We start from the raw sequence: 27,865 nt of genomic DNA, 5'->3' as shown, positions 1-27,865 counted from the left end.
AATTTCACTTCCTGTATCTCTCAGGTGACTCACCTGTGCAATGTCTTCGATTGCACAGGATATTTTCTTTGTGTCGACATCAAAAGGGTGAATCTCATTTGAGAGTTTCAGACTTGTCAAGAGATCGGATCCGTCTGGGGAAACAACAGGTGTCGGCAAGTTTCAGTTCCTTTAACTGGCGGTTTTATTTGTGAGGAGAAGCGAAATGCTTCCCCCCGTTTGCGGCCTAAACACTCCCTAAAGACGATTTTTAAATAGGCCTACAATAGCCGAATTGTTTTGGTTTGTTTGTTTGTATTATTCCCTAGGCGTACAGAGTAGTTTGTTGTCGTTACAGGTGACCACTGGATCGTATTTGTGTGGAAATATATCGCCTATAGGCCTACAGGACACTTTTAAGAATGAATGCGCTCCTGAAAGGACAGTTTGGAGCAGCGACTGCGCTCCTGCTCCTACTCTCGCTTCTAGACGCCACTTTCGGCCAACTGGTCGGTGAAGAATGCCTGGCCCATTTCAAGAAGGGAAAGGAGGATTTCATTCTCGACGCGGCCGAGTCCGTGAAAGACGGGGCCACGTTCATCTCGTCGCCCGAGTTGAATCGGTACAAGGACTGCGTGAGCGCCTGCTGCAAGAAGCCGCGGTGCAATGTCGCCTTCATGGAGCGAGGAGCCGAGGAGGGCATGGTCAAATCCTGCTATCTGTTTGACTGTCTCTACAAAAATGATTACGTCTGCCGCTTCGTCAGGAAGGACGGATACATGAGCTACATCGAGGACTCCTTGTATGAGAATTATCTGAAAGAGGACGCATCAACTGGTGAGACCAACACTCTTTGTGACTAATTCTGTGAGATCTAATCACTGCTTCTCCCAGTTTGGGCCCGCATTGTTGACAAGATCTATGGCTGTAGGGAACCGGTCATACTTTTGTTTTGTTTATGTAGAATTGATTAGAGAGCATGAAAAAGGGCCATATGATAAACATAATTTAAAGTAATTTGAAACTAGTCTAAAATAGAGACTGTAAAGTTTCCTTTCCCTAAAAGGAAACAAGGATTTTTTCAGAAAAAAATCTAATTTGTGCTAGAATAATTTATTTTGAAAGTCAGAACATGGTTTGTGTTGTAACCCCATTTGCAATCAGGATGTGTGAGGCAATAGATGTAGGGGGGTAAAAAAAAACCTTCAATTAACCATGTTCACACATGCCAGGCTATTTACGCCCCCACCCCCTCCCTGCTTCAAGTGTCTGCCTCTTAGAAACTCCCACTGTCTCTGGATGTGTTATGTAAACAGTGTGCATCCTTGCATGATGTGTAGTACTGATGCCACCGTCTCTCTCCAGATGAAACTGACCGCCCGCCTGTGGCCGATGGAGGCCAGGACAAGGTGGTCCAGCCTCAGGACGACGTGCTACTGAACGGCTTCCAGAGCAAAGATGATGTCGCCATTGTGTCTTACCAGTGGAGCATGCTCACCGTGTATCCATATGCTGTCTTGCAAGTAAATAAAGACGCTGTAGCTCGAACAGGATCTACCCACAGTTTGGGGACATTTAGAAAATACTCCCAGGGCCAGTTTCACAGACATGGATTAAGCCTAGTCCAGGACTAAATGGACATTTGAATTGAGATTGTCCATTGAAAGGTACAATTTAGTCCAGAGCTAAACTTAATCCATGCATGTGAAACCGGCCCCTAGACTGTTAAAGGAATAGGTCAAAAGAAAAGAAAAATTTTACCTTGTTGCCTCATTCAAGACAAGTTGACACCGGAAAACCATTCCTTTTAACTGTCAGTGCATTTTTGAAGGAGAAATGGGCAAAGGTTGCTTATCGATAGTTAGCTTAGCTGAAATACTGGGAGACAAAGGGAGCGTTGGCCTGCCTCTGTTGACAGTCAGAAGATACACTTTACAACATCACTAAACAGTTTTTGTGACTTGTTTATTTACCACGTTATAATGTTGCATTATATATTTTTTGATTTATGATCATTCGCTACAATCGCTCTTCAACTCTTAAACACTGACATTTTGAAATGTTGACCTACTGTCAAGCACATCCACGGAGGTTTGCGAACTGCACGGGTTCCTACCGCTATCTAAGTGATTCTAACATTGCAACATAATGTGGTAAAAAAAAAAGCAGATCCCAACAAGCACACAGGACCGTTTAGTGAAGGTAATACAGTTTATCTACTGACTGTCGGTGAAGGCAGGCTAACTCTCCCATTGACTACCAGTATTTGAGATAAACTAAGTATCTGATTGAGCGTCCTTTGCCCATTTCATCTTCAAAAATGCACACACAGTCAAAGGAATGGTTTCTTGAACAAAGAAAATTTAACTACTCCTTTTAGATATCCTGTGTTTATGTGGTTTCATATTACCTCTAAATTGACCTCTGTTATGTGACACCAGATAATCTACTGTCAAGAATCACATTTGTAGGTAATAATAACAAAATAACAAATGCTTTGTCATTCCACAACTCTCTTAGAAAACCTCCTTCAACGACGAGATCCTGGTGTCCAATCTGACGTCCGGCGTGTACAAGTTCCAGCTGACCGTCACAGACAGCAACGGACAGTCGGACTCTGACAAGGTCACCGTCCTGGTCCTCACTGAGGAGCAGTCCACGCGTGAGTGTGTTAGACTGAGGGGGAAAACAGCTGGCTGAAACCCCTCAGAATAATCCAAACATTTGAATATCAGAAATATATAACAATTTGCTTGCTGCCGTTTCACTTTAAGTGTAGACTCGGGAGGGAGGGGGGACCTTTGGCACACGAAAAGGTTGAGTTTCGGTGGTAAACATGAGTCATGCTTCTGCTGTATTTGTGGTCAATTGTTTTCACTTATACAAAGTCACTTGACTTGTGTTTGAAGTTGGGACAAAGGTTAGAGAGAAGAGGATGCCCTTCGATTGTTTAAGCACATTCTTAAACTCATTTTAGTCAAGTATGGACGACGTGTAGATATCTTCTCAGCACATTTCAAAAGCTCTTAAAATTAATCTTCAAACAGGTCGTCTGTGATTGGTCTGTTGTAACAATCCGATTTTCTCTTTTAAATGGGGGTTCTAAGGAACTCAAACTGATTGTTTGGAATTTTTCACAAGCATGAGCTGTCCCATGCTAGTTGTCATCAAACCTGTCGAGACACGCTTGCCTAATTCCTGTGGACTGGATGACGTGAAGATGGAGCGATAAAGGTTTTCGTCATGAGGAGATTAGACCAGATCCTCTGCTTTTTACAATGGTGGGAACTGTCCCAGTTTCTTAATCAGGGAAAGGCTATTTTATTAAAAGTTACCCCCTAGGTGACTATATGAGGAATCCATATCACTTTTCAACTCACAAAACAGAAACCAGCAGTGGAGCTCTCTTGTCACTGTGCACCTATGTCTAGCCTTTTCTTCAAAAGCGTAAATACGCAATGCGGCTGGTGTGTTTTTTTTTTAAATTATTTGTATTGCTTCCTTGCTCCCATCCCACTCTCTCCACCCCCAACTCACTGAAACCTGTCAGTCTGGTTTCAGCTTGGGTTACACAAACAACAAGGCGAGTCTCCAAAGTTATCTTCTTCTGCTCTCAAAGTCTTAAAGTGTTCTCGTTTTAAAAATCCTCAATTTTCTTTTTCTTAACTCGTGGCTGCATTTGCATGTTCTTGTTAGAATGTAGACTGAAGGACAAAAAGTGACTTTTTAACCATTCAGTGGCTCAGTTACTAATTGACAGCGTGTGTCCTTAATAGTGTAAGGAATGTGTTCCTGTGGAGTATGCGTGATGCAAGGCAGTGAGTGACTCTAGTCTACATGTCAATGCCACCACATTTACACCACAGAGATGAATGGGTTGAATAACAACAGAACTCATTCACCAATCACAATCGGAGACAATGTGGTAAATAATGACAGTGTAGCTTTCAGTTCCTCGTCTCGTCTACTTCTTGAAACGGCTGTGTTGTACAGCACGAACATGTATCATCAACCACATGCAGACAGCCTACATCCCCTTCTCCAACCTCACTTTCATTCCAAACACACAGTTTCTTTCACTCCGTCAATGCAAGATGACTTCAAATGTAATCACGCGTCTTGTCTGCTCACGACAGACACCAACAGTATTGAGTTAGGATAAACTACAAAGCAAAAATCCCACCACAATCTAGACAAAGACTAAACTACACAATGGTTAGTCAAACTGGTTTATGGATAGTAAAATAACATGTGTAACATTGTTGACGGTCTAGTCATCTGTTACACAATATTTTCCAGCCTTTAGAGTGACGACTTCTCTCAGTATGTCATACGTTTACATCATTAACTCTCAAACTTGTCACAGAGGGGAGAGCACTGTGAGGAAACACAAAGTAATGGGCCTTTTGATATGTTTTCGTGCTTCATGTCATCAACCCGATGTTGCTCCAAAAATGAGACGGGGATTGTCAAAATGTCCATACATAAGAGAGTGTATATATAGAGATAGTGAATCAAACTTCCTCTTTTTTTATTGTTGTGTCCCACCAGACCACTGCATGGCCCCGAAGAAGAGTGGGCCGTGTCGCGCTTCGTACCCTCGCTGGCATTACAACGCTGCCTCAGAGCAGTGTGAGGAGTTCAATTACGGGGGCTGCACGGAGAATCTCAACAATTACCTCACCAAGGATGACTGCGACAAAGCTTGCGAAGGCTACGGTAACGGTAGGCCTATATGTGCTATGGACTTTCATTCTTGGATTCTCTATGGTGTCATGTTTTATTTGTGTGTTGTTGATGTTTATTAATTTGTCTTGCTTTTAGTATTATATCAGTGGCGTGGGAGCATGCTTTATACCACTACTGGGCCAGTGTTAGACATATCCAAATCCTACTCATGGTGGCTTTAGTATCTATGTTCTTTCTGTCTTTTTTTATTCTGAAAATATGGAAATAGTCGGAGAAACATTAGCTGGAATGGCATTAATAAAAATCACCAGAACTTAAAGCTGGGGTATATGATTTCTGATTGGTCAAAGTTAACATGAGCTGTACACTTTGACCAATCAGAGCGAGGCTCCGATTCTCTGTTCTTATTGGCTTTTGGGACTGTCCATTCACTTTGGCACGACTTTGTTGGTGTAGAGCCTGTCAGGGAGGGACCATAGGGGAGGGACCAAAGAGAACAAGTATTTGAATTCGAATCTCTATCCCAACTGCCATTTTCTCCCCAAATCCTCCACCCCAGCTTTAATGGCTTAATATGCTATTTTGGGAAATATTTACTGTCTTTATTACAGCCAAAGATGGGAGAGCTTAACTTAGCTTAGCGTAAAGGCTGGAAACAGGAGGAAACTGCTAGCCTGGCCCAGAACATTTAGGTGTGCTGCAAATGTTTGGTTGTCTGGCACTGTGTTGAAGGCAGAGTCAGCAATTCTGAAGAAAGGTTGTCGGCAAAATCTTCTTTTTTTTTTTTTTTTCGGTGGAAGTTGCCTCACAATCCGCTTCCTTTCAGTACTGTGTGAAAAAACCTGCTGTTAATACACAGCCTTGGCTCTGTAAACTGGTATGTAAACAAAGGGGGAGGGTAGATAGCAAAATGCCAGTTTACGGAGCCTAAACTGTGTATTAACACTGGATTTTAACACTGGAAGTGCTCACACACAGTACGGACACGAAGCGGAACGTGAGGAGATATTCACTGGTTTTGACAACAAGCATTCTCTAGAATCACTGACTCTTAACTTTTAAGTGTTTAGATGATCTGTTTTTGTCCTTTTAAACATTTAATTTGATATAATTCCATTGGACCAGTAGACACAACATATTTTGTTTGTTTAATCTGAACTGAAAGAGAAGTCTAAAATGTACACGTGTGCCAAACTAGCTCTTCTCTGGGTCTGTGACTTCCTGGGGTCTACACTAATTAACTGGTAAATGATTAAATTTTTAACCTGGTTTTAATTCTAATCTAATTTTGTTATTTTCTCTCTGAAGGAGGTGTTAGAAGTGGTAGATTGCTACCGATTCCCTCTGACCAAGGTAGGTAAAAACAATTTCCTTCACACCATTGAAGACTGGATATTCCTTTCAATTTGTTGTGGATATTTTTAGGCACAAGTAGAATGCAAATAATGAAATCTACTGGAGCATATAATAAATATAACATTGTTGTAGTTTTTTACAACAATTCTGAGATAAATCGATATTCTCTAGCCATTTTGTAAGGTGACAGACAGTTCTAGTTGCAGTGCAAGTGACAATTCCCTCTGTGCCTGTGTGCCACAGGAGAAAAGTGCGGTGCTCCGTGTACCGTAGAGCAATTCACCTGTGAAAACGGCTGCTGTCTAGACCCGGGCTTGGAGTGTGATCAGACCCCACAATGTAGTGACGGCTCAGACGAGGCGAAATGCAAGGACTGTAAGCAGTGACTATGCAAACTTTGTCTTATTTTCATACATGCTCATGTTATTCAAAATGCGGCAATAAGGAAATGTTTCCTTGAAAGACATGTTAACTTGAATTATGGCCTCTCTTCCTATTAGTGGACGACAGATTTCGTATTTTGCTGGCGATTCCAGTGGATGAAGTAAAAGGTGATTTTAAATTATAAACTGTATATTTTTCTATCTATCTGTCTGTCTGTCTGTCTGTCTGTCTGTCTGTCTGTCTGTCTGTCTGTCTGTCTGTCTGTCTATAAAGCAAGACACGTCTGTCTGTCTGTGTGTCTGTCTGTGACTCGCATATCTCTCTCACTGTTAGTCAGATCGGCCTGAGCGTCCGGAAATTGCTTGTGCATGGCACAAAGGTGTGCATCCTTGATTTTATTATGAAGTTTTGGACCAAATATGTAGAAGTTATCATATTTATATCATGCTGGCGGCGAATACATGGCACACTGAAGGCCACAGTAACGACCGGCATGAAGTGGTCTCTGGCTAAACCCCGCCTCCCTCTGATTTGATTGGCTGCTGCGACCAAAGCTTGAATGAGTGACGAGTGGGACACAACCAGCAGACCTGCTTCCTACGGGCACTGCACTAGTACTTAAAGCAATTGCTGTGGATTTGAGCTTTCTAAGGGTTTTTTGGGGAAGGAGGATTTTTGTTTTCTTCCATTTTTTTTGTAATTTGACACCTGATTATACTCTTACTAACAACAATGTCACCCACAGTGCGATGCACAGAGCTTCCTGACACAGGGAACTGCAGGGATAGTTTAACCAAGTGGTACTACGACCCCCGCTCGACAAGCTGCTCCCGTTTTAACTACGGTGGTTGCCCAGGAAACGACAACAGATTTGATACGGAAGAAATCTGTATGAGAACTTGCAGAACGGTAACAGGTGGGTGATCATTCGTGTTTAACGGCTTTTTGACAATATTTACATCCTGGTAAATTAACCTATTATTTGGTGAGCGTCCATTTCCCCCACATTCAGTCTCTCAGACTAGTCACACAGTCCACACATTCATTTATATTTTGACTTTGATCCATTATTTATTTTTATTTTTTTTAAAGCGGTCCATTGTTAGGCCTACAATGATATATAATTTTAATACTTAAAAGTGATGTCAGTGTCATGTTCACAGCTTGTTATGCTGCCCCAAAGTGGCCAAAACATATGTTTAAAGAACTCTTTGAATGTTCTGCTCTTGTCACATTCCACATAAAAACTCTTGTCTTCTATTTGTTTCAGAAAAGGACATATTCGCAAGAAAGGGGGCATATGAACGTCTAGAGGGTGATAACGAGACAGGTATATTGCCCTTCTTCACAGTTTAAGCCATATCTTCCTTAAAAAATCGGCTTTGAATTCCAGTTCCTTACTGTTCAGTAAGTTGCCTTTCTAAACCCACCTCCATTACAGCTATATGTGTTTTACATCATTCATTTGACAGCTATTATAGCGGTAGCCGCCGCCTTGGGTGTGGCTATCCTCATCCTACTAGGCGTCCTCCTGTACTGCTGCTTAAAGGGAAAGAAGAAAACGACACAACACCAACGCGTTCCCGTCAACTCCGTCCCGGTGACGTTGGAGGACAGAGAGCGTCTGGTCTACAACAGCACCACCAAGCCCATCTGACCCTTCAGTCCTGTCCTTTCACCTCCACCACACTCCATCCTGGTGGCAGGACACTGGCTGCCCGAGCCGTGTCATACGCTGCACAAAGTCAGATTGATGAGAGCGGAAAACAAACGTCCATTGACTTAAGTCAGAAAGCTTGAGGGGATCGCTTTTCACTTTGTCCATGTGTGGACGTGTTTTTTTGTGAGTGTGATGTACACAGAAGGCAGAATATCTTCAAACGAGAATTCTAATAATTTGACTTTTAGCTTTTTTTTTTAATGCAGTTGCCCTTTTTTTAAATGAGTTTTTAAAAAAGGAAGGATTTTCATTAGTGCAGAGGTAGATTACTGCTGGATATCATACATCATTGCTCTGCTTGGTTGCTTCCATCAAATGATCTGATATTTGTCAGTGGACAGCCCTTTTGGTTTTAAAATCGGACACTTAGCTGCCTGTTGGTCCACATTGGCCCTTCTAGAGTCTAGATTCCCTTGCATCCACTTAAAAGGGAGCTTTTTTCCCATTGGTATTTTGTTTGGATGTTATACTGTGATCCCTTAAACTTCATAAAGTCCTGCCACACCAGTTTCATCACTTTTTCACTGTTCTTATTATCCTGTTTATACATTGTTACATGGGATTACACGTATGCTACATGTTGTATATAATCTTAGGAGTTTGAGATTGTAATATTTTTCTTGCGAAGGTTTTTTTTTGTCAAAGTGTCTTTAAAACAAGCATAATGCATATGTTAAATAATGCTTATTCATACCTTTCTGTAGCTTAGCTGTTGAATATTAAACATTTTGACATTTATCAGCTGTGCATATGATATACATATGACCTCATCGATGAATAAATAAAACAAAAAGATTAACCGAAAAGATACTTGGAAGAGTTTTTCTTTTGTCTTGCAAAAACGGCGTACTTGTTTGAAAAGGTTGGACCGTTTTTATGGACTTCAGTGTGATTAATGACTGTTGTGCGCAACTGTCTCCCATGTCTTATGGGAAACACACTTTGTTTTTGGTGCTAAAAGTGAAATGGCTGCGTTGCGGCTACACATAAAAGATGCTTTACCCCTTGCACATTTCCATTCTCTCAAGTGCAATTTCAGTTAGAGACATTTTATTTTGTTTTACCATCCGAGGCATATACAGTTGTTTGTATTCCAAGGTTACCTATCAATAGTCAATACAATGCACATGTCCCTGAACTCCATTTAGCTGTTTTGAGCCTTCAGTTTCCCTGTGTGTGATCAGTCAAGTTGATCATCACTGGTTTAAATATTGCTCCGGCAAGTTATTTTCACTATGATTCATTACATGTGGGCTCTATCGGTGACATTCTGGCTGCTGTTGCTGCTCACCCTAATAACCTGTATAGAATTTCTGATTTCCAACATAAAGACTTCATGGTTACAAACTTAGGAGCTTGCAACGGCAGTTATGTATGAGCTGATCTTTCGACTTGTGTTCAACTGCTACTTTCAAACAACTGATGTTGTCACATTTTGTGTGAGACAGAGATAAGACAAACAAATCGTGTCTGCTAAACATGTAAAGTCCTAGTAACTCAGAGCAGATAAGCAAACAGTCCTACAGTCTAGTAACCTGCCTGAGAATCCAATTTACAGTATACAGATATTTTCAAACCTCCACACTACACAATCTGTTATAGAAATAACACTAGCTGCATATGGTAACACTTTTCAATGCATGTTCATCATTTATGGTCGAGCTGCACTTTTGATCATAAAAGTATTTTGAGTCTATAGACTGTACTACATTTACATAACATTTACATCATATGGAACACTTGTCCATAAAACAGTCTTCTGTTTTATCAATATCAGTAAATTAGACTAGATTCAAATTGCAGTTTGAGAGACAGTGTTCACCTGTCAACATTAGTGTGTTTCTGCAGGAGGACAGGATTAATACTGAACATAGCTGCTGTGAACTGACCTCTTTCTGGAGTCACAAATTAATTGAGGAAAATGTGATGCCTTTTAAAGATACATAGTATTACATTGGACGGACATTTGTGATAGTGTTGTCTTTTTAAGATCGCAGATGGTGAAAGTATGTCCCTATTTTAAATAAATGCAAGGATTTATGCAGTAGAAATCTCCCTTTGAAGTCGGCCCTATGACCTTAATAGCAGGCCCAGAGCAGGTAGGCTATTATTAATACGTTATTTATATATAATATGTTTCTGTTTTGTTTAGTTTATTTTGTTGTTTTTTAAAAAGCCTCCTGTGGACAGGTGTTGTAAACTAGCATTTATGCTAACACACTGTAAACAATGCATCTGGTTCGTCCAATGACATTGTCATGTCCATGTCCAAATAAAATCTACTATATATTTGCTATTAGTTATCCCAAAATGTGTTACCTGCAAATTGGACCGAGGCATTGCCTTGTATCACCAGCAGATGGCGACATTAGTTTATTTTAAATTTAACTGCATCATTGTGCAGTTATGGGCTGCAGAAAATGTATTTCTGTTATTTTCTAAAACAATTGTCATATTTATAATCATTAGGATAAAAGGGAATACCTTCTTATGCAATAGAAATTTAAAATCTATAAGACCTCTGTATATGATAATAATAGCTACCTTTTCTCGTATTGACGACTCTTTCAATGAGGTCCTCCAGCATATTGCTTTCTTCACAGCCCTGTGTGAATCTTGAGATAATCCTCCGGGGCAGGGCAGGGAGGGGGTCGTGCAAAGTAAAAGCGGTCCTATCTATTTAATCAGCCTCACATACATTAGCACACACCCAATTGATTCACTGAAGCCACCCTTTGTGAGCCGCCAGTCTACTGACCCGACGGTCATAAATGTAATTGGCAGGGTTACAATCTGTTATGTCCTTTCAAAAAACATTGGTTTGGTTTGCATGCACATCCCAATAGTGAAAGTAAAGTAAAGTAAAGCTGTATTGGAGGTGGGGGAAACACTGTTTGTTTTTTACTTTTTAAACTATCATACACTGACAGAATGACGCAACTATGCAGGCCAGATGTTAAGATGTGGGAACAACTCTGGCACTCACTGAACAGACACTTGCCTGTCAAAGGCGGTCCTTTGTTGCATTCACTTACCCCTTGTAAATCAAAATCTCTTAAAACGCTTTCTTCTTTCTAGAAAACTGATACAAAGAAAAAAAAAACAAGAATAGGCTAGAATAGGCTATCTTTACATTGTTGTAATTTGTTTGTGTTAGTGACAATCGCGAATAAAACAACACAATGCATTACAACAACTCTTATTCTTAGAATAACATAAGTCTACTGAATCACAAGTTCTAGCGATAACATGCGAAATTAAATAATATTCATGATGTTTTACTAAGTCCAGTCGAGATGAGCCAGCACAAGGAGCGATTCACAATTATTATTGTTATATTTCCGACGGTCCCTGAACGCAGCGTCAGTTCTTAACAGTTCTTCAAAGATGCAGCAATGTTTGGTTTAGTCGGACGCGGTGCGAGCTGGTGGTGACTTGCGCTGGGATGTGTGTGTCTGAGGGGCTTTTAACATGTGTAAAGAAGAAACTGACTAAAGGAGTAACTTTAACAATTTCACCAAGAAACTGCAGAGTGATTTTTTACCCGGGACAATTAGTCGCTGGAAGGAAAAAAGTTGTCGTATTCGGTAAGTGAACCGCATTTGGACAACTTTGTCAAATCTTAAGCTAACTCACCGCTACGCTAGCCAAGATGTCAAATAGTGTTTTTATCTCTTGGGGTTAAGTCTGTCTGTGTACATAGTCTGTTTTGGCAATGTGATGGCTATTAGAAAACACATATTATTAGCTTTGCCATCTGCTTCTTGGGCTGTCGTTTGAAAAAAAAGAAAGAACACAAGGCATTGAGTTGAAAAATTTAACATTGCTTAATTTTAACAGAAAAAAACTCGTCCAACTGTCACAGAGCGAGAACTGTAAACATCTGCATGCGTGTTTATCGTGCTTGTGTATTCAGCATGGTATTCAGCCAATTGAGTCCTCTTTTTAGAGTGTTGTGCTCATGTAGAAATACTTCCAACACATTCCTCATGATGAGCTCCTAGCCTGGCGTTGCTCAACTGTACAGATATTGCGTATAGATTGTAACTTAAATCAAAGAATTTCGCAACCTACAGTATTTAAGCAGAGTTGGAAGGGGGGGCAGGAGTTTCAGTCAGATAAGTCATGTTTGTCTTTGAAACCAAACGTGAACTTTGATCAGCTGCTCGAGACCGTTTCTTTTTTCCTTTTTTTCTTTCTTTTCCTTTTTTAGAGGGGTTGGGATTTTCTTTTCCTCCCACTTCAACATTGATGTCAGACTGTGTGATAGAAACTAACCTCCATGCTGCAGTTGAATCATTTGTCATTTCCTCTTTCCCCCTCCTCTTCCCTTCCCTATGGTGCCCACACTTGGCCCCGGCAAACCCCTAATTGTTTCCTCTAATGAGCACCCCAGAGTGAGACACAAGTAAGGTTTCAAATGCAGGGCTATTCATAGGTCAATGGCTTTCCCCCACCGGCTGTTGAAGAAGAATGGGACCGAATCAATCAGTTACCAATGGAAAAAGTTCCATTTTTCTACTCCTTTTCGACCTCACTTGACCTTTTACGTACAATAACTCCGTTTCAGATTAATGTTTCCTCAACGCCATGGAACAGCGCATGGCTCTTCCAGGTGGTCCAGAGACAGGAAGCTAAGCTGGAAGAGATTCTTGAATCTTGAGAGTTGGCATCTTCTTTCCTTCTTCCTGAATCTTGAATGCTGCGGCTGTGATAACAATTACCAGTGCTGCAGAGTGCAAGGGTTGTTTCATCTATACAGGGACCTTACAACTTTGGGGGTGGAATATACGACTGTCTTTTCATGTCATGTCACCTTCTTTGTTATTTTAGTGGTTCGGTCCCGTTTTATTCTAGACCTGGATCTCAAGAGACCATCACATTCTAAACATTTGCATTTTCACAGATAGGATTACACCGTAAGAGTTTAAAGGTTGCCTTTAAACGAGACCTGGCCGGCAGCATTGGGTTTGTTTGAAAGCCATTTAGCATTCCAGACACCTAAGGGAGGTCTCATTCTCTGTTTTTGTTGTTATGATGATGACAAGCCCCCAAGGTCGGAGGCACAAGGGAGCTGTTTGCCTGCAGATGTGTTGTGTAAAGCACCTTTAAATGGGCCCGCTCCAATTCTATTTGAAGACCCGGCTGTCTAATATTACCCATCGGCCTTCCACTCTCCCCTTCAAACGCTGTGGGACGTTATGGAGGACTGCCTTTTCACAAGCTGTTTGTCATCCATAGTGCTCAAGAACTGGAAATCTTCACTTGTCATTCGCCCGTTAAGATGGTCCTTGCCTACTTCCCTTGCCAGGTATGCATTCTGCGGTTTTAAAGGTGTGGAGGTGAAATTTGCTGGTTCTCCCTTTTCTTTCTCCAGCACAGCAGGGAACGATTATACTCCCATTAAGGGCTATTTTGGCCGGGTTGTACGTGCACCATATGGCCAAAATTCTTGCAAACTGTGCCCTGTGGGTGTTCATTTGGAATTGGATGGATCTCCTAGTCCTATTGCCACATCTAAAGCGGCGTGCTCCAAAAAATTCCAGTGGACTAAAATAAGAGGCATCATATGTTTAGTGTCTGCCCGAAGTCACGGGTCACGGCAGCTCTTTTGTGGAAAGTTGTGCATTTGATTGAGATGACAAGAGGCAGTGAGGGTTTATTGTTTTCCCCCTATAGTGAATGAAAAGCTGTTGGTGCCTTCAGGGTGCCGTGTGTCAAGGGGACTAACTGCAGAAGTAATGTGGGAAAAGAGGGCGCTCACAGAAAGGGCTGTCTGTCGGGGGGGGGGGGGAGGTATTTTGTGCTGGGTGAGGGAGAGGTCTTTCAAGATAAACATGGCACCATTGCTGAAATAATAAAGACTCGCTGTCTTGGTTGTTAGCCCGTGGGACCTCTGCATGCCATGCCTGGTTAGAGTTGTATTTGTCCTGAACGTAAACATCCGTCCTGTCTGATAATGACGGCGTCTTTTAAAGGTGCACCATGCCGTTTTAGAGGAGGTGGATTTGTTTTATATTTGCTGAGCCAGCAGTTAGTTTAAAACACATATTTACTCTACATCTAATTCTCAGTATATTAAATAATTCTATTCATCAAATCAAAACTATTTATTTTTGAGTACATTTAAGATTAAGTATGTAAACAAAACTATGTGCCCTGCTGCTGTAAACAACAAGAATGAAACGGTAACTTTTGAGGCAGCTTCTAACTTCACACAGTTCTTTATTAAGAGAATATACCTTAGAAAATGTTCTATGATACCCCCAAAGTGACATAGTGCACCTTTTAAAGAAACATACACCACTTTGTGTGACTATACAGTGACATCCCCAAGGGGCTGATGTCATACTTGTCATTCTTCCAGATTCCCTTGTGCCTCGTTGGTCGTAGACGGTGAGCGCAGGATTATGCGGTAGGTCCCCCGATTGTGAGAGGGAATTGCGGAGGTAATTGTGTGCAATCTATGTTTAGCTTCTCCTTCCGCCAACGTCTAAAAAAATCTATTTGTTCTGTTAATTGCTGTGCGAAAGACTGATTGAGTTCTCATCGTCAATTGGCAGTAGGACAGCAGGTGGTGGGTGGTTGTTTTCTTTGGATTGTCCACAGATTTTAAATGTGAACACAGTCAATTAATTTGCAGCAATCTTGGCATCCAATAAAGCTTTTTTTTGTTTGGGTTAAATCTCCTATGAGGAATTTTTAAATGTTTATGAAACAGTCTATTTTTATTTATTTATCTGATGATCACAAATGACCTGTAACAGCAAACAAGACCCTCAGCGAAAAGAATTGTACTATTTTTGTAGTTATTAGTAATGCCTTTGCATGGGTCCGATTTTTTTTCTCCCCGGGAATTTACAAAACGATTTACGGCAGGCAAATCAAATCAAATCAGTTTTATTTGTATAGCCCAAAATCACAAATACATTTGTCTCAGTGGGCTTTACATTTCATACAATATGATATATGATACAATATCATAGGCAGACAAACCCGGAAAAGCTCGAACAGTACAAAGTAAAATCTACCTCAACATTTTCATATTACCCACAATTCCTGGCAAAAACACTGCCTCTTTTGTCCAAAAAGGTGCCGCTAGGATCATCAGAAACCAAATGTTCCTCCTAGCTACTTTAAATATGATTTCACATCCTCCTCACTCACTTTCTCTGTGCCCATTGTAACCCTTCCTGAATAGACAGAGAAAGTGGCATGTCTACCCTAGACGAGAAGTCTTGTTTTCCTTTGGCTTCCTCTCTAGACATGTTCAGTGGTTTCACTTCTCTCATAACCTTGACGGGCTGTCAGTGGTGAAAAATGCTCCAGATAGTCATCACTCCCCGAGGACCATTTTCCCCTATTTAACATGTGAGTCCTGAGGTCTTGGTTCAAGGTATAGGCTAACTTTTTTTTCAGTGCGTATTTTCTTAGAGCTAGGCTTTTAACACATTTGTGGGGTTGACTCGGTATGAATTTTCTCTTTATCTGTATGAGTGCCATATCTTGGCCAACATCTGTCCCCCTCTTAATCATCCGTTTGTTGTGTATTTTAAAAGAACGGAATTGACTGCCTGGATCAGCGTAAAGCCTGCTAATTAGAAGAACAAGGAAGTTTATCTGGCCCATCTGAAGAAGTGATCCTTCGCAACCGTTTAATAACCGGCGGATTGGCTCTTGTAGCATCTGTCTTCAATTAAAGGAGCAAGTCGCAGATTCCCCACGCGGGAGGTTCATGCTGCGGGGCGGGTAATGCAGTTATCAGCTGTGGGAACCAAATTGCTCTCCATTTGTGTGAAATGGCAGCAAGTTGGAGAGCACAGGTGGCCGGCTTGGCATGAATGTCAGCCTGTGTGTGTCTTGTTTTCTTTAGGATCAAAATCTTGCCATACACCCTCCCTAGGAAAACAAGGATTTGGATTTTGCCATATGTCAGCAAACAGGAGGTGAAAGTTAATAAATTATGATTGTCGAATTCTGATCAGATGTGTTGAGATTGCCCCCGCTAGACGTTTTCACTCTCTCCACCCAAAACCCATTTCCTATAGGCCTACCTACCTAAGGCCTTTGATAAGACGTTGGAACAACATTGTTAAGGCCCAGACATCTACATCATATCTTGGTTTTGAGCCCATTCCTAGTCGAGCCTCTCATTGACCAAAACCAGATTAGCATAGTTTGGTCTGGCCATTAAGCGGGGTTAGCTCAGAGGTCGTGGTAGGTGGGATTATGAGTGGATATTTATTAGTTCACTGTTCGCTAAGACAAGTTCAAAGCCCCTGCCCCCCCTCCCAGGATTACACAAATTTACCCACAACTTGAAAATCAATTGGCCAAGCTTGGTCAAAGGCTTCTCGAGGAGGAGGCGGCGTCATTCGTGAAGAATGTCATTGTAGCAGCAGTGCTGAATGGACTGAACATAAATCTGCGTGTCTTTACAGCATTGTTATATTCTATGCTCTCAGTGATGCAAAAGATTGTTGATTTCAGTCAGAGCCATGTTAAAGGACACAAGAAACGATGGATTAAAATGACGATTTTCGGTGGATTGGTCAATTAATTAGCGAGAGTATTTTAAAACTTGCATTGTTTGTTTAGTTCTACATTTGCTAGCTAACAGTCTACTTCTTATTTACCTTTGTTGGCCTATTGCCAGGTAACATGGTGTGTTACCGCCGCCCCAAACTGTAAATATGTCGAATATCATGACGATAAAACAAGATTCTTTGTACAAACATACAAAGAAATTCAGGCAAATAAATAAATTGATTATAAATAAAAACATGCTTTTTATTCCATTCAGTTACATTCTGTATCATATACTCATACACTCATTGGCAACGTTTGTAGTTAAAATGGGATAACATTCTCATTGTTACTATTGCAGATAAGGAAACAATATTGCACATTAAAGCTGTATTGTATTTGGGGGTTTTGCTCTAAGAAACCAAACAAATGTGTATCCTGTAACCATGTACTCGCCTGCTTGTGCTTCACTTGGAAACGTGGTGGACCCACTCATAAAAACTGTGCTCCACAGTGAGACTTATGATCAAATACTCCTCGGGGTATCTTTAGAGTTAATAGGTCGAACATAGTTGGCTTGTGTGAGCCTTAAAAAAGAAACTGCATTTCATTCTGATGGGATGGATACGATATGTTGCCATGTTCACTTGTTGTGATTTGCTCTACGATGAACCAAAAAATAAAAATAGTTTTATTGCTGCTGACCTTTTTCTGTCCACTAAACGAGCTCCACATGAGTCCAGGCGGCAGCTGCAGGGCTGCTACAGTGAAGCAGTGATCTTAATGTGTGGATCCAGCTCTCTGACTTTTTTCTCCTTGCATTCCTGCACATCTTAATTGGGCGAACCTCCTGGCAGCAGTGGATTTTTGGTTGTAGGCCTCGGCTGCTGGCCCTGGCCTGGCCTGTCAAGCTCAGCACAGTGGCAAGCATAACGCACTAGGAACAATGCCCACATCCTAATCCCTGAAGAATTCCCGCTCCTTCTGATCTAGCTGGACCAAGAATGCCAAATGTTTAAAAGGCCCGGAGGCTCACCACCAGGAATCACAGGGAGGGGAGATGAGTTTCTCATGCATGCGCAGCCTTCCATGTTAGTGCGTTGTAAGGAGCCAGAGGAGGCAGTGATGTGAGAAAACTGGCAGCACACACAGTGGCTCCAAAGAGGACACGCCTCATCATTAACACAGCACTGCCTTCAGCCTGGCATGAGGGATTAGGAAAAAGTACATGCCACCAGGGGTCAACCTAGCCTGGTCCAACCAGACCATCGTACTTCATTTCATTTGTACAGAAGGTCTGGATGTGCTGTAATTGGCAAACGTTCACTCACTTGGAGGCGGGTGTCTGTCAAAGTTTAAAACTATTGGATCTGCCCAGTGCCACTCTGGATTAGCCAACCAATCGCATCACGTTTGGTCGTCACGTGTGTCATGAGCCAGCTTCTGACGGTGCGTTCCAGTTGGACAGGGAACTCGGAAATTTCCGACTTCACTACATATTGTAGTCTATGAATCTACCGGTACCTGGCAACAGTAACTTGTTAGAGCCTAACGTTTAGTTATTTGGACGAGAAAGGTTTTAGGCGTCCATACTTTCGCGAGCAGATGCACTGGAACACAGACGGGTCGGAACTCGGAACTACCAAGTCGGAAATCTCCTTCTTCCGAGTATAAAGGAACGCAGCATTCAACTGAAACTGGAGCGCGACTTCGACGTCATCGTTCTCAGCCACTCGCTCTGTTCGCTGATTGGACGATTGTAGATTCTCCGGAGAACTGGGAAAATGCACTGTACACCCAGACTGACTACTGAAGGGAAAATGAAATTTGGCCGGAAGTAGGCGGGCGGGCGGAGCCAGGCTAGGGTCAACCTGGAATGTCACAGGACAGGTTTTGGTGTGACATGGATTTATTTGCAACAAAACAAGGCATGTTTATATGGAGTAGACACAACCGTTCTCTTTATTTACCCGTTCAGATCCCCCGTCCATTCCAATGGACATACATTTTTCCATAACGCTTAGAAAGAGGAGCCGGTGACGCAGGACATTTGAGAGGTTGCGTTTAGATATACCAACATTACTTTTTTATTATCATTACTTATGATCCACGAGTGCAGTTAGGGTAGAAATCCACCCTTACTATATATTTGTTGGTGTTTTTGAATAATAATTGGGTTCAGAACAAGTTAAAATATGCAGTTTTTAAGATTCACCTCGACTAAAGATGCACACTTGATATCGTATAGCGCTCAAGACTTTCCCAAATGTCAAACCCTCTACCATTTACTCCGTAGCTGCTTTATCACTTGACTGTTACATTCACGTTACGTCACTGTAGTCATTCTAACCCGCTCCTGCTCTTTCTCTACTGATTAGCATGAGCTCATATCACTTCCTCTACTGTGCATACCTCAGCCCCCAAGCTTTGCTATATATTAGCAAAGTGACTGGCATGGGCCAAGGCGAAGGCGGTGCAGTGAGCATGGGGAATGGGAAGAATTTCCCTTTTTATATAAGACCTGAATGGACTGTTGCTAGTTCGCCTCCAATGAGCTGGGCCAGCGGAGGAAGCGGGGCTCACTTGACAAAAAGAAAAAAAGCTTAAGTAGAGAAGAGAAAAGAAAAGCATAAAAGGAAAGAGAAAGGTGTATTTGAAGGAGAACCCACCAAGAGTGATACACATTGACATGCTCTAAGCACTGTAAGCCCTGACATGGAGTGCCCGCATTCTGTTTGAACAAACCTTCATGTTTTTGTTTCTTCAGCTCCAGAGGCCTGAGTGCCATGCCAGAGGGATCCCATTCTGCTCTCCACCAGGGCCCAATGGGGGAAGGTAAGAAGATCAATGCAATTATAAACTGTAGTATGACCCATGCTCTGGTAATTTGTTGCTTATGAATTGACTACTCTTTATAATAGGGATTTTTTTTTTAAATAAGTTGGGTTAGTCCCAATGGTATATCTAGTTCCCTGGGACAGTGCACTAACATAACACTGAAGTACAGCAGAGGTAAGTGGAAAAATGCTGGAAATGGAGGAAAAAAAAAAAACTTTGAGAGAGAGGCAGCGCTGAACTCTCCTCCTACAGTCCAGGCAGGCAGGCGGGCAGAGAGGCTCTTTGTGTGGCTGTGGAGCTTGGCCAGCCCCCCCTTTTACATACAGCTCAAAACTCTGAAACCCACTCGCACATCGAAACCAGAATGTGTCCGAATCACCGACAGCCAAGATGGTTGGTCTAGCCAGCCAAGTGGTGCTGACCTTGTATGTATCGGCGGGGCCACTCAAATTACATATTATTTTAGCGTTTCATTATCTGCAGTCACAGAGCCACTGCATTGATACACAGGGCCTCTTTGTATCTGCTCTGTCTGTCCCCCCCCTCCCCTCCCCTCCCCACGCCTTCTCTCTCTCTCTCTCTTCTCTACGGAACACATTTGGCTGAAGAATAGCAGTGTGTCAATGGTTCCCTTTTTTCCCTCCGCGCCTGTCCCCTTTGCTTCAGCGTTGGCCCGAGGACGCTTTTGGCCGGGGGAGACGTGTGCCGCCCTCCATGAAAATATGTGTCTCTATTTCCTCAAAAGGCCACCACCCCGTTCTCACAGCTCATTTTGTGGCTTAGAAACCCGGTGTGAAATCACCTCGGCTTGACGGCAGAACGCACACATTTGCAGAGGAAGCATTTTCCGACTGTTATTTTCTTTAAAGTGTCACTGACCTCGCTCCCCTGCTGTGGATGGATGGGTGGTAATTAAGGGGCAGGGCTGCTGGTAATGCGTTATCTGTGGGGGGTGAAGATTGGATGTGGTTAACAGGCAGGAGGAATGTCCATGGTGAAAGGAGTAGCCCCAAGTCTGGTCAAGGTAAAACAATAAAAAGGTTGTGGTGGTGACTATCCAGCTCCAATCCCTCTTAAGGATCAGAGAGTTCTCAAGTGAAAAGAAGCCAGCAGGTTTTAGATTGCACCATACATTATCGGCTCTGCTCTAGGGGAGTCAGCAATTAGGAATTTACATTGTAGAATCTGATTGGTCAAGCCTTGCATATTTATTTATTATTATTATTCCGGACAATTACACACAATACACAATTTTCTCTTTGCATATTCACACATATTACTTTGTGTTATCGTCCGAAGGGTGGCAGGAGAAGCCAAAGGCTTATCAGGTCCCGCCCCCACTGCCATAAGATTCAGATACACAGCTACTGATACAGTTAAAACAGTTTTTTTTTAAGAAGATGCATTCCAATACACAGACAATTTTAGGTCCCCTTATTCATTGACATAATGAATTGACATAATGAATAAGGATATATTCTTTCGGTCAAATAGTCTTATTGATATAAGTCAACTAATGGTCGAATCATGTTTTATCTCAACTTCTCATTGATCCATACTCTCATTTGTGACATAGGCTTCCATATTTTTCCAGACCAGACAAAGGGGCAGAAACAACCAACTACAAATTAGCCCCTTTTACAAAGAGATTGCGGCATATTAACGGAACGAAAGAGCGGCAATTTGCCGGCTCTGCTTGGTTAGGTGTTATTTACACAGAACCAAGCAACGCCGGCATGTTGGCGCAACAGTAGCCCCTTTTACACAGCGTTCCAGAATGAAAGAGGTGCTTGTAAGCAGCGTCAGGTGTGACGTAAACATTTAGCGCCGCGCCGGTCAGCTGCTTTACAACAACAACACTGGCCGGTGAATTGAGAGCAGAAGTGCTGGGGCTTGCACTAAGAGGGCCGTATTTTACTGTCCCCGTGATGTGCCGGTTGATCTCGCTACACGAGTCCAACATCTCTGGGACAGTTAACCAAACTGACAACATCACTCCGCTCACTTGTGTGTGTGTGTGTGTGTGTGTGTGTGTGTGTGTGTGTGTGTGTGTGTGTGTGTGTGTGTGTGTGTGTGTGTGTGTGTGTGTGTGTGTGTGTGTGTGTGTGTGTGTGTGTGTGTGTGTGTGTGTGTGTGTGTGTGTGTGTGTGTGTGTGTGTGTGTGTGTGTGTGTGTGTGTGTGTGTGTGTGTGTGTGTGTGTGTGTGTGTGTGTGTGTGTGTGTGTGTGTGTGTGTGTGTGTGTGTGTGTGTGTGTGTGTGTGTGTGTGTGTGTGTGTGTGTGTGTGTGTGTGTGTGTGTGTGTGTTCTGCCATTCAGACAGTGTGTGAAGTCACGTTACTGTAGACAGAAATATATTGTGGATATACGCTCAGACTTGGGATAATGATAGCGGTGGCGATCCGGTCGCAGCCTAGCTTAGCCTAGCCTAGCTTTCCCATTCACTGTACAACTTCCCCCGTGCAGAAATAGACTCATACACTCTGCAAAATGAAGCGTGGGGGTTTGTATTGAGCAGCGAACCTTATGACCTACGCCGTTCCTTTTATTTGGTGATTTTTACTGGACATCAGGCCACCGTGGTTATGTTAAACACACGTCCTTCAACTGCTAACATGGTCGCATGTTTAGAACGTAGGCTATGGAACGTCAAACGCCCCCCTGTTCCACAACAACAAGCTGGCCGCATTTATACAGCGGCGGAACTGATTGTGTCGGCAATCTTACTACCCCCCGAGGTAGTAAAATTCCCAGAACAATCTCTTGCACCTTTCTTCCCCCATTCCGCAACGGTCGCATTTATACAGCAGGGCGGAGGGCCGAAATTCCGGCATATTCCCGGCTTTCACTGGCTGTGTAAAAGGGGCTATTGTCTTCTTGCAATAACACTTGTTTTTATTGCGACTTAGTCTAACATGTTGATGTATTCACACACACTTAAGTGATTCATTTAAAGCTCATCAGTTATTCTCAAATTTGTATTAACAGTAGTGGGTTGATAATTATACCACAACGGGGGATGTATAACATTGTCATTATATATTGGGAGAAACCAAGCAATTCCATGTAAAATCAAGCATTCAGCACCCCCATATAGCCAGAATAGAATGATTCTTGTTTCATAACCACATTTTGTGACCATTCAACTGTGGCTTTGTCAGTCAAATCTTGCTCTTTCGGTCGAATAGTCGACTGCTCGGGGTCACCGCTACTCTGCTCCAATATGTACCCAGTTGTTAAATACCATGTGTGATATACTGTACATCAGGTTAAAAAAGCTAATGTACTTTTAGCCGGTCGATGCAATGACAGCGGCTCAGCCAGGCGTCACCAGACCTAAGGCAGCACCAAGCATCTCTCTTTTTTTAAAGTTATGGGTTCCCTCTGACCTACTTAACCCCCCCTGGCAGGAATGTAGCTGTGTGTGCAGATTGTACTGCTTTAAAGGGGTTCTGGTGAGCAGGGATCATCTCCATTCACTGCAGCTTTTCCAGACCAGCGGGCATAGGGTTGTGTGGACATAGATATATAATGGCGGGGATGGCTGGCATGTCTGAGTGTGCTTGTCAATGGAGCTCCTGGACTAGAAAAAAAAACTTTTTCCTCTGCTCGATTAGTCGTAGCGTTAATAATCACAATGAGCCTCAGGTGAGCAATGTTCAAGAACGTTTTGTAAAGTCATGCAGACACTGACATTCAACTGAAACTCCCAGACAGCTCCTTATCCCAGCGTTGCGTAAGCTTATTATAAATCATTATATAACACATCTATTGTAAATATAATTCCACTCTATCTGCATTTTTGTCATTGTTTGGCGGAGACTCCCGTACTACTCCCCCAAAAGGAATGAATTGATTTCAATGTAAATGATTTTACTGCCTCCTACAATTGCATTCCTCCTATAGAGCTCCTTCCGGTGGATTACCCCACATTAGTGACAGGCTCTCTGCTCTGGGTGTTCCTGTTAGACAGCCCTTTTTAGAAACTCATTTGAATCAATGTAAAACTCTTCAGCCTCTATTAGCTTCTTCCATGACGCCTCGCATTCAGTTGCCGTTTTCTGTAATGCAGACGCGCAGTGCATTCGAATTGTTTAGTGACACCGGCGACGTGATGCTTGCACACAACAACGGCTCAGTAATGTTAATTGCATGTTATTGCAAAAGATGATTTGATGCTAAATGCCGTGTCTTGTCATTTATTCTAGCGTGACCCAAGTACATATCTGCTCTGTGTTTTAGTTTGTGTGCGCCGAAGACACAAAGCTGTCAAAAGCAAGCCAGCAAGTCAAATTCCTCATTTGACTGATGTGTACAGTAAGTGTTATTAAAGTCTAACCTACAGGGGGGAAAAACAGGCCTCACACCCTGTATTACGCTGAATGTGATAAACTGCTTAAAGAGGACCTATTATAGGCCTACTACTTTTCTGGTCTTAATTTCTTGTTTTACACTGCTATAGAGCAACCTGACACGAATCACATCACAAAAAACTATGTTGATTTTCGGGAAGCTCTTTCTCTTATTTTGGCGATCCAGCACTTCCTGTCAACACTTGAGTGTGTGTGCTTCGGCAATCTCCGCTCCCTCCGCCTGTGCATCGGCCATCTCCGCTACCCTCCCCCCCCTCTTGCAAACCCCACTCCGTTGTGATTGGTTACCTTCCTTCCGGAACACTTTCAGTGGCGGGAAGCGCGAGCATGGACCTATAAGGGCGCGAGGCAGACGCGAACAGGGAAGTGACAGCATTACCATACATGGAAACATCCGCGTGGTCACGTCACAAATTTTTATGCGACGTCACGAATTATGAAAGGGTAGACCGCTTTGAAGACGTGACTTCTCGACTGGCTAGAATAGTGTTTAGTGCTCTGCACAGACACCCCAGACGGTCAGCAGGGAATACGTCGAAATGCATGTAAGTCATTATTTGATAATTTAGTATGGTTAAGCATGACTATGAATCATCATAACAACGTTTATAGGTCATAAAAGTCAAAAAGCATCATAGGTCCAAGTAAATGAAGTGGTCCGTTCCATGACCTACGACCCCCTCCCCCACCCCCACACACACACACACACACACATATACACAGCTGCCCTGCCACCGGCCTGTGTGGACTCTGCAGAGGCACTAAAAGGACAGCAGGTTGGCTGTGGACTATCAAATTGGTGATAAAGTTTACTAAAGGTTTCACACCTCAGGGCCGTGTGTGTGTGTGTGTGTGTGTGTGTGTGTGTGTTGGGCAGAGGAAATGTTTTGAATAGATCTTAAGCTGGCTGTGTTCTACTAGTGCCTGAAGGGCTCTCAGGGGGGGAGGGGGGGGGGCTTGTTGATGGAGGAGTTTCCTAAGTGGATCATCACATGCCTTTGCACTGAGGTGAGCTGGCACTGTGTGATCCTTTTGAGAGCCAGGCCCGAGAACAGGGGTGGTTTATAGGATTCAATTTGAGCATTTTGAGAAGTTTTGTCCTTTTGATTTGTCATCTCTGAAACATGTCACTGCTGGTAAAGGGAGTTTGTCCTCTCACATCCTGTTTTTTTTACGGTGAATATTTTGTGGGTGAATCCATGAACGTTCATTTATTATAAGTATTTCATTATTACAGCATTTTTATTCTATCTTGGTTGTCTAATCAAAGAGTACATTTCTCAGACTTTTATTTCAGGAATCAATTCAACAATTCTAACAAAAGTATCTTTATATTTAACTATGCTCAGTAAACTAGACCAATTTGAAGAATAAGCAAAGCACTGTTAGTTTCACTTTTAAACACCAGAATTCCCCCCAAAAACTTCCCAGCACAGCGTGTTGACCTTGACTGTCAGCATGGAATGCAGTGTGTGTGTGTGTGTGTGTGTGTGTGTGTGTGTGTGTGTGTGTGTGTGTGTGTGTGTGTGTGTGTGTGTGTGTGTGTGTGTGTGTGTGTGTGTGTGTGTGTGTGTGTGTGTGTGTGTGTGTGTGTGTGTGTGTGTGTGTGTGTGTGTGTGTGTGTGTGTGTGTGTGTGTGTGTGTGTGTGTGTGTGTGTGTGTGTGTGTGTGTGTGTGTGTGTGTGTGTGTGTGTGTGTGTGTGTGTGTGTGTGTGTGTGTGTGTGTGTGTGTGTGTGTGTACTCAGCCTCTGTTGTCCGCTGCCGGTTTATTTACCGACCTTCAAGCTAATTATTAACACAGCATTTAAAAGCTCCTTGTGAGGCCAAAGGCAGGTATAAATCAAACCGTATGAAGGACTGTGTTTTGAAGCAGACAATCCCTGAAGTGACCTATATTCTTTGCTCCATCGAGGGATAAGAAATCAACAGTGTCTAATCTCCAATGTTCAGGCTCATGCTGTTTGATAATGGTTCGGTGAAGACCCGGGGCCCTATCCTAATCCTCTGAGGAACCCTGCATGCTTGTGCCTCCTGGCCTCCTGAGGTTCACCCATTCACCGTTGCCAAGTGGGGAGGAGTTTTTTTTCCCAAGGGGATAAGTGCAAACCTCCCAGTGTTCCAATAGCCACCAGGGGAGGAGATGAGTGTCAGCGCTTGTGGAGGGGTGTTGAAGATGCAATTTTAGAGTGGATCTTGAGAGGGGCGGAAGGGGCTCTATAAAGATGTAGTACAAAATGGGATTCCCGTCCCTCTTTATCCCTCAAGGGAAACACAGGGTCACACACTGTGCCCTTGGCTCTGAAAGATTTGGCAGAGATTAGCAGTCGCCTCAAGAGCAAGTCTGAAGTGGGAGTTTTTGTTTTCCGTGCTTGTGAGTGAATATACTAATCAGCCAATTAGGATCTAGGATGTTCTCCGTTGTTACATGCTTCAGTGTGGGAGAAGAAAGTTATCTTTATTGGCAGTGGTAATCTCCCCAACATAGTCACAAGGAAAACCAGGTGAAAAGACAGTAAAAGTGTGCGATGAACTATGGCTTTAGGAAGATAAGGGAATGTTGCAAGAAAAGTTTTCAGATCATACTCATCCTAAGGGGATTTAAAAGTGATGTATGAAGCTGCCAAGATAGTGCCAGGCACCTCGCAAACAAGGAACAATCCTCCCTGATGACATAATGTGATGAAACTGAGCTGTAGAATTACCAATATTTCCCGGTTTTGTCGTCATCGAACTTGCAGGTATGGTCAAGCTAGCGCCAAGGGGAATGTTAGTTCAGATGTGATTCATTGTTCACCTTACAAATTCATCACTATTTGATTGTACATGAGTCAGGTATGAATCAAGCAGGAGCGGCAGTGTGAAGTGTTACGAACAGATCAGGCAGGGGCTTGTTCTATTTTTCCACAGATATTCTGTCCATCGTGCTGTCACTCTTACTCATATTGTTTGTTTTCTTCGCAACCAAAAAAAATTCCTCCTCCACTGATGCAAATTGAAATCTATAAAATATTTAGTGAAGGTGCTATGTGGTTTCTTCTGTTATCTGTTTTCCTGTGGCGAGAGAGAGAGAGTGTCATTTTCAGTGTACAGTCCTCCTGCAGCTTTAGGGATAAGCATTTGCATGCGGAACATAGATGTAGGCCGCGTTGTTCCTTTTTCTTCGGCCCCTGATTTGGTTAGAAAAACCAAAGGCCACAAAGCCAGACAGAATAGCGCGGGAGGAACTTTTGCACATACCCTTGGTTATTATGGGAGTTGCATAGGCAAATGTACATTTGAAAGTTTGACTTTGGGTGCTAGTAAGTTCAGCTGAAATGTCATAAAGGTGTGTCCTGTCCTCTCTGACACACTCAGCGTTCATCATATTGAAAGTCAGGGGCACGGGAGTTGCTGAAGGCGATCTTAAAACTATCCAGGACTTTTGACTTCTTAGTTCTTTCAGGTTTCCTTCCTTGTCATCACTGCCGTCTTTAAGGTAATACGAGGACTGAGCATGTACGTAATTACAATAATAATTGCATTTATTTACAGTTTTGCTCTTGTGGAAAGATCTTAAACCTATAATTGACTTAATTTGACAGGGATTATTATCTGTTGTTGACGCTTGTAACATTTTCCGTCGTGCCCCATAATTTTTTTGACTGAAGTTGTTATTACCCCTTGTGTGTGTCTAGTTTGTTTCCTAATAACATAAGTCGAATAGAAGTCGTGTTATGCAATCCACTTTACACAAATAACCTTTTTTTTTACTGTCATGCATTTGTGACTGCAAAACACAAGTTAAATAAGCTAAGTATGTGGACGGACTGGGAAGTTTTAAAATGTCGGTGAAAAGAAACTCATTGCTTTTCCTGTGCAGAATTTGCATCGAAGCCAGTTTGCATGAGCGTATGTGGAATCGCAGTCGCACCATTGCTGGTCACTGCAACCAACAACTACTGCCTTAGCCGCATGCTGTGGCTTTTTAAGTTATTTTTTTTCAAGTTTTTATATTAAAAGTG

General features: G+C 42.6%; 2 protein-coding genes across 3 annotated transcripts in view; both read left to right on the top strand.

The window, feature by feature from the left end:
* The first annotated feature begins 23 nt into the window (after positions 1–23).
* Positions 24–8,928, top strand: spint1a (serine peptidase inhibitor, Kunitz type 1 a). 2 transcript variants are annotated; one of them, XM_080042765.1, is made up of 10 exons: positions 24–816; positions 1,345–1,502; positions 2,500–2,641; positions 4,531–4,698; positions 5,977–6,021; positions 6,268–6,399; positions 6,525–6,575; positions 7,154–7,324; positions 7,679–7,738; positions 7,881–8,928. In XM_080042765.1, exons 1-10 carry the CDS (start codon positions 402–404, stop codon positions 8,063–8,065), a joined length of 1,527 nt encoding a protein of 508 aa, XP_079898891.1. In that variant the 5' UTR covers positions 24–401; the 3' UTR covers positions 8,066–8,928. The 2 variants fall into 2 exon arrangements, with proteins under 2 accessions (XP_079898891.1, XP_079898890.1); XM_080042764.1 differs by having other exon boundaries at positions 4,531–4,704.
* Positions 8,929–11,549: 2,621 nt separating this feature from the next.
* LOC307261931 (pleckstrin homology domain-containing family G member 3-like) overlaps positions 11,550–27,865 on the top strand; it is a 40,072-nt gene continuing 23,756 nt past the window's right edge. Inside the window, exons 1-3 of the mRNA XM_080042619.1 lie at positions 11,550–11,715; positions 14,496–14,543; positions 19,422–19,489. Of these exons, the coding sequence (XP_079898745.1) occupies positions 14,539–14,543; positions 19,422–19,489 (73 nt within the window). The 5' untranslated portion in view covers positions 11,550–11,715; positions 14,496–14,538. The remainder of the gene's footprint in view (positions 11,716–14,495; positions 14,544–19,421; positions 19,490–27,865) is intronic.

The sequence above is a fragment of the Ammodytes marinus genome, assembly GCF_949987685.1.
Source record: "Ammodytes marinus genome assembly, chromosome: 15".
In the NCBI taxonomy this organism is placed as follows: Eukaryota; Metazoa; Chordata; class Actinopteri; order Uranoscopiformes; family Ammodytidae; genus Ammodytes; species Ammodytes marinus.
Note: the sequence above shows the minus strand (reverse complement) of the source record. Positions and strands in the feature narration are given on the sequence as shown.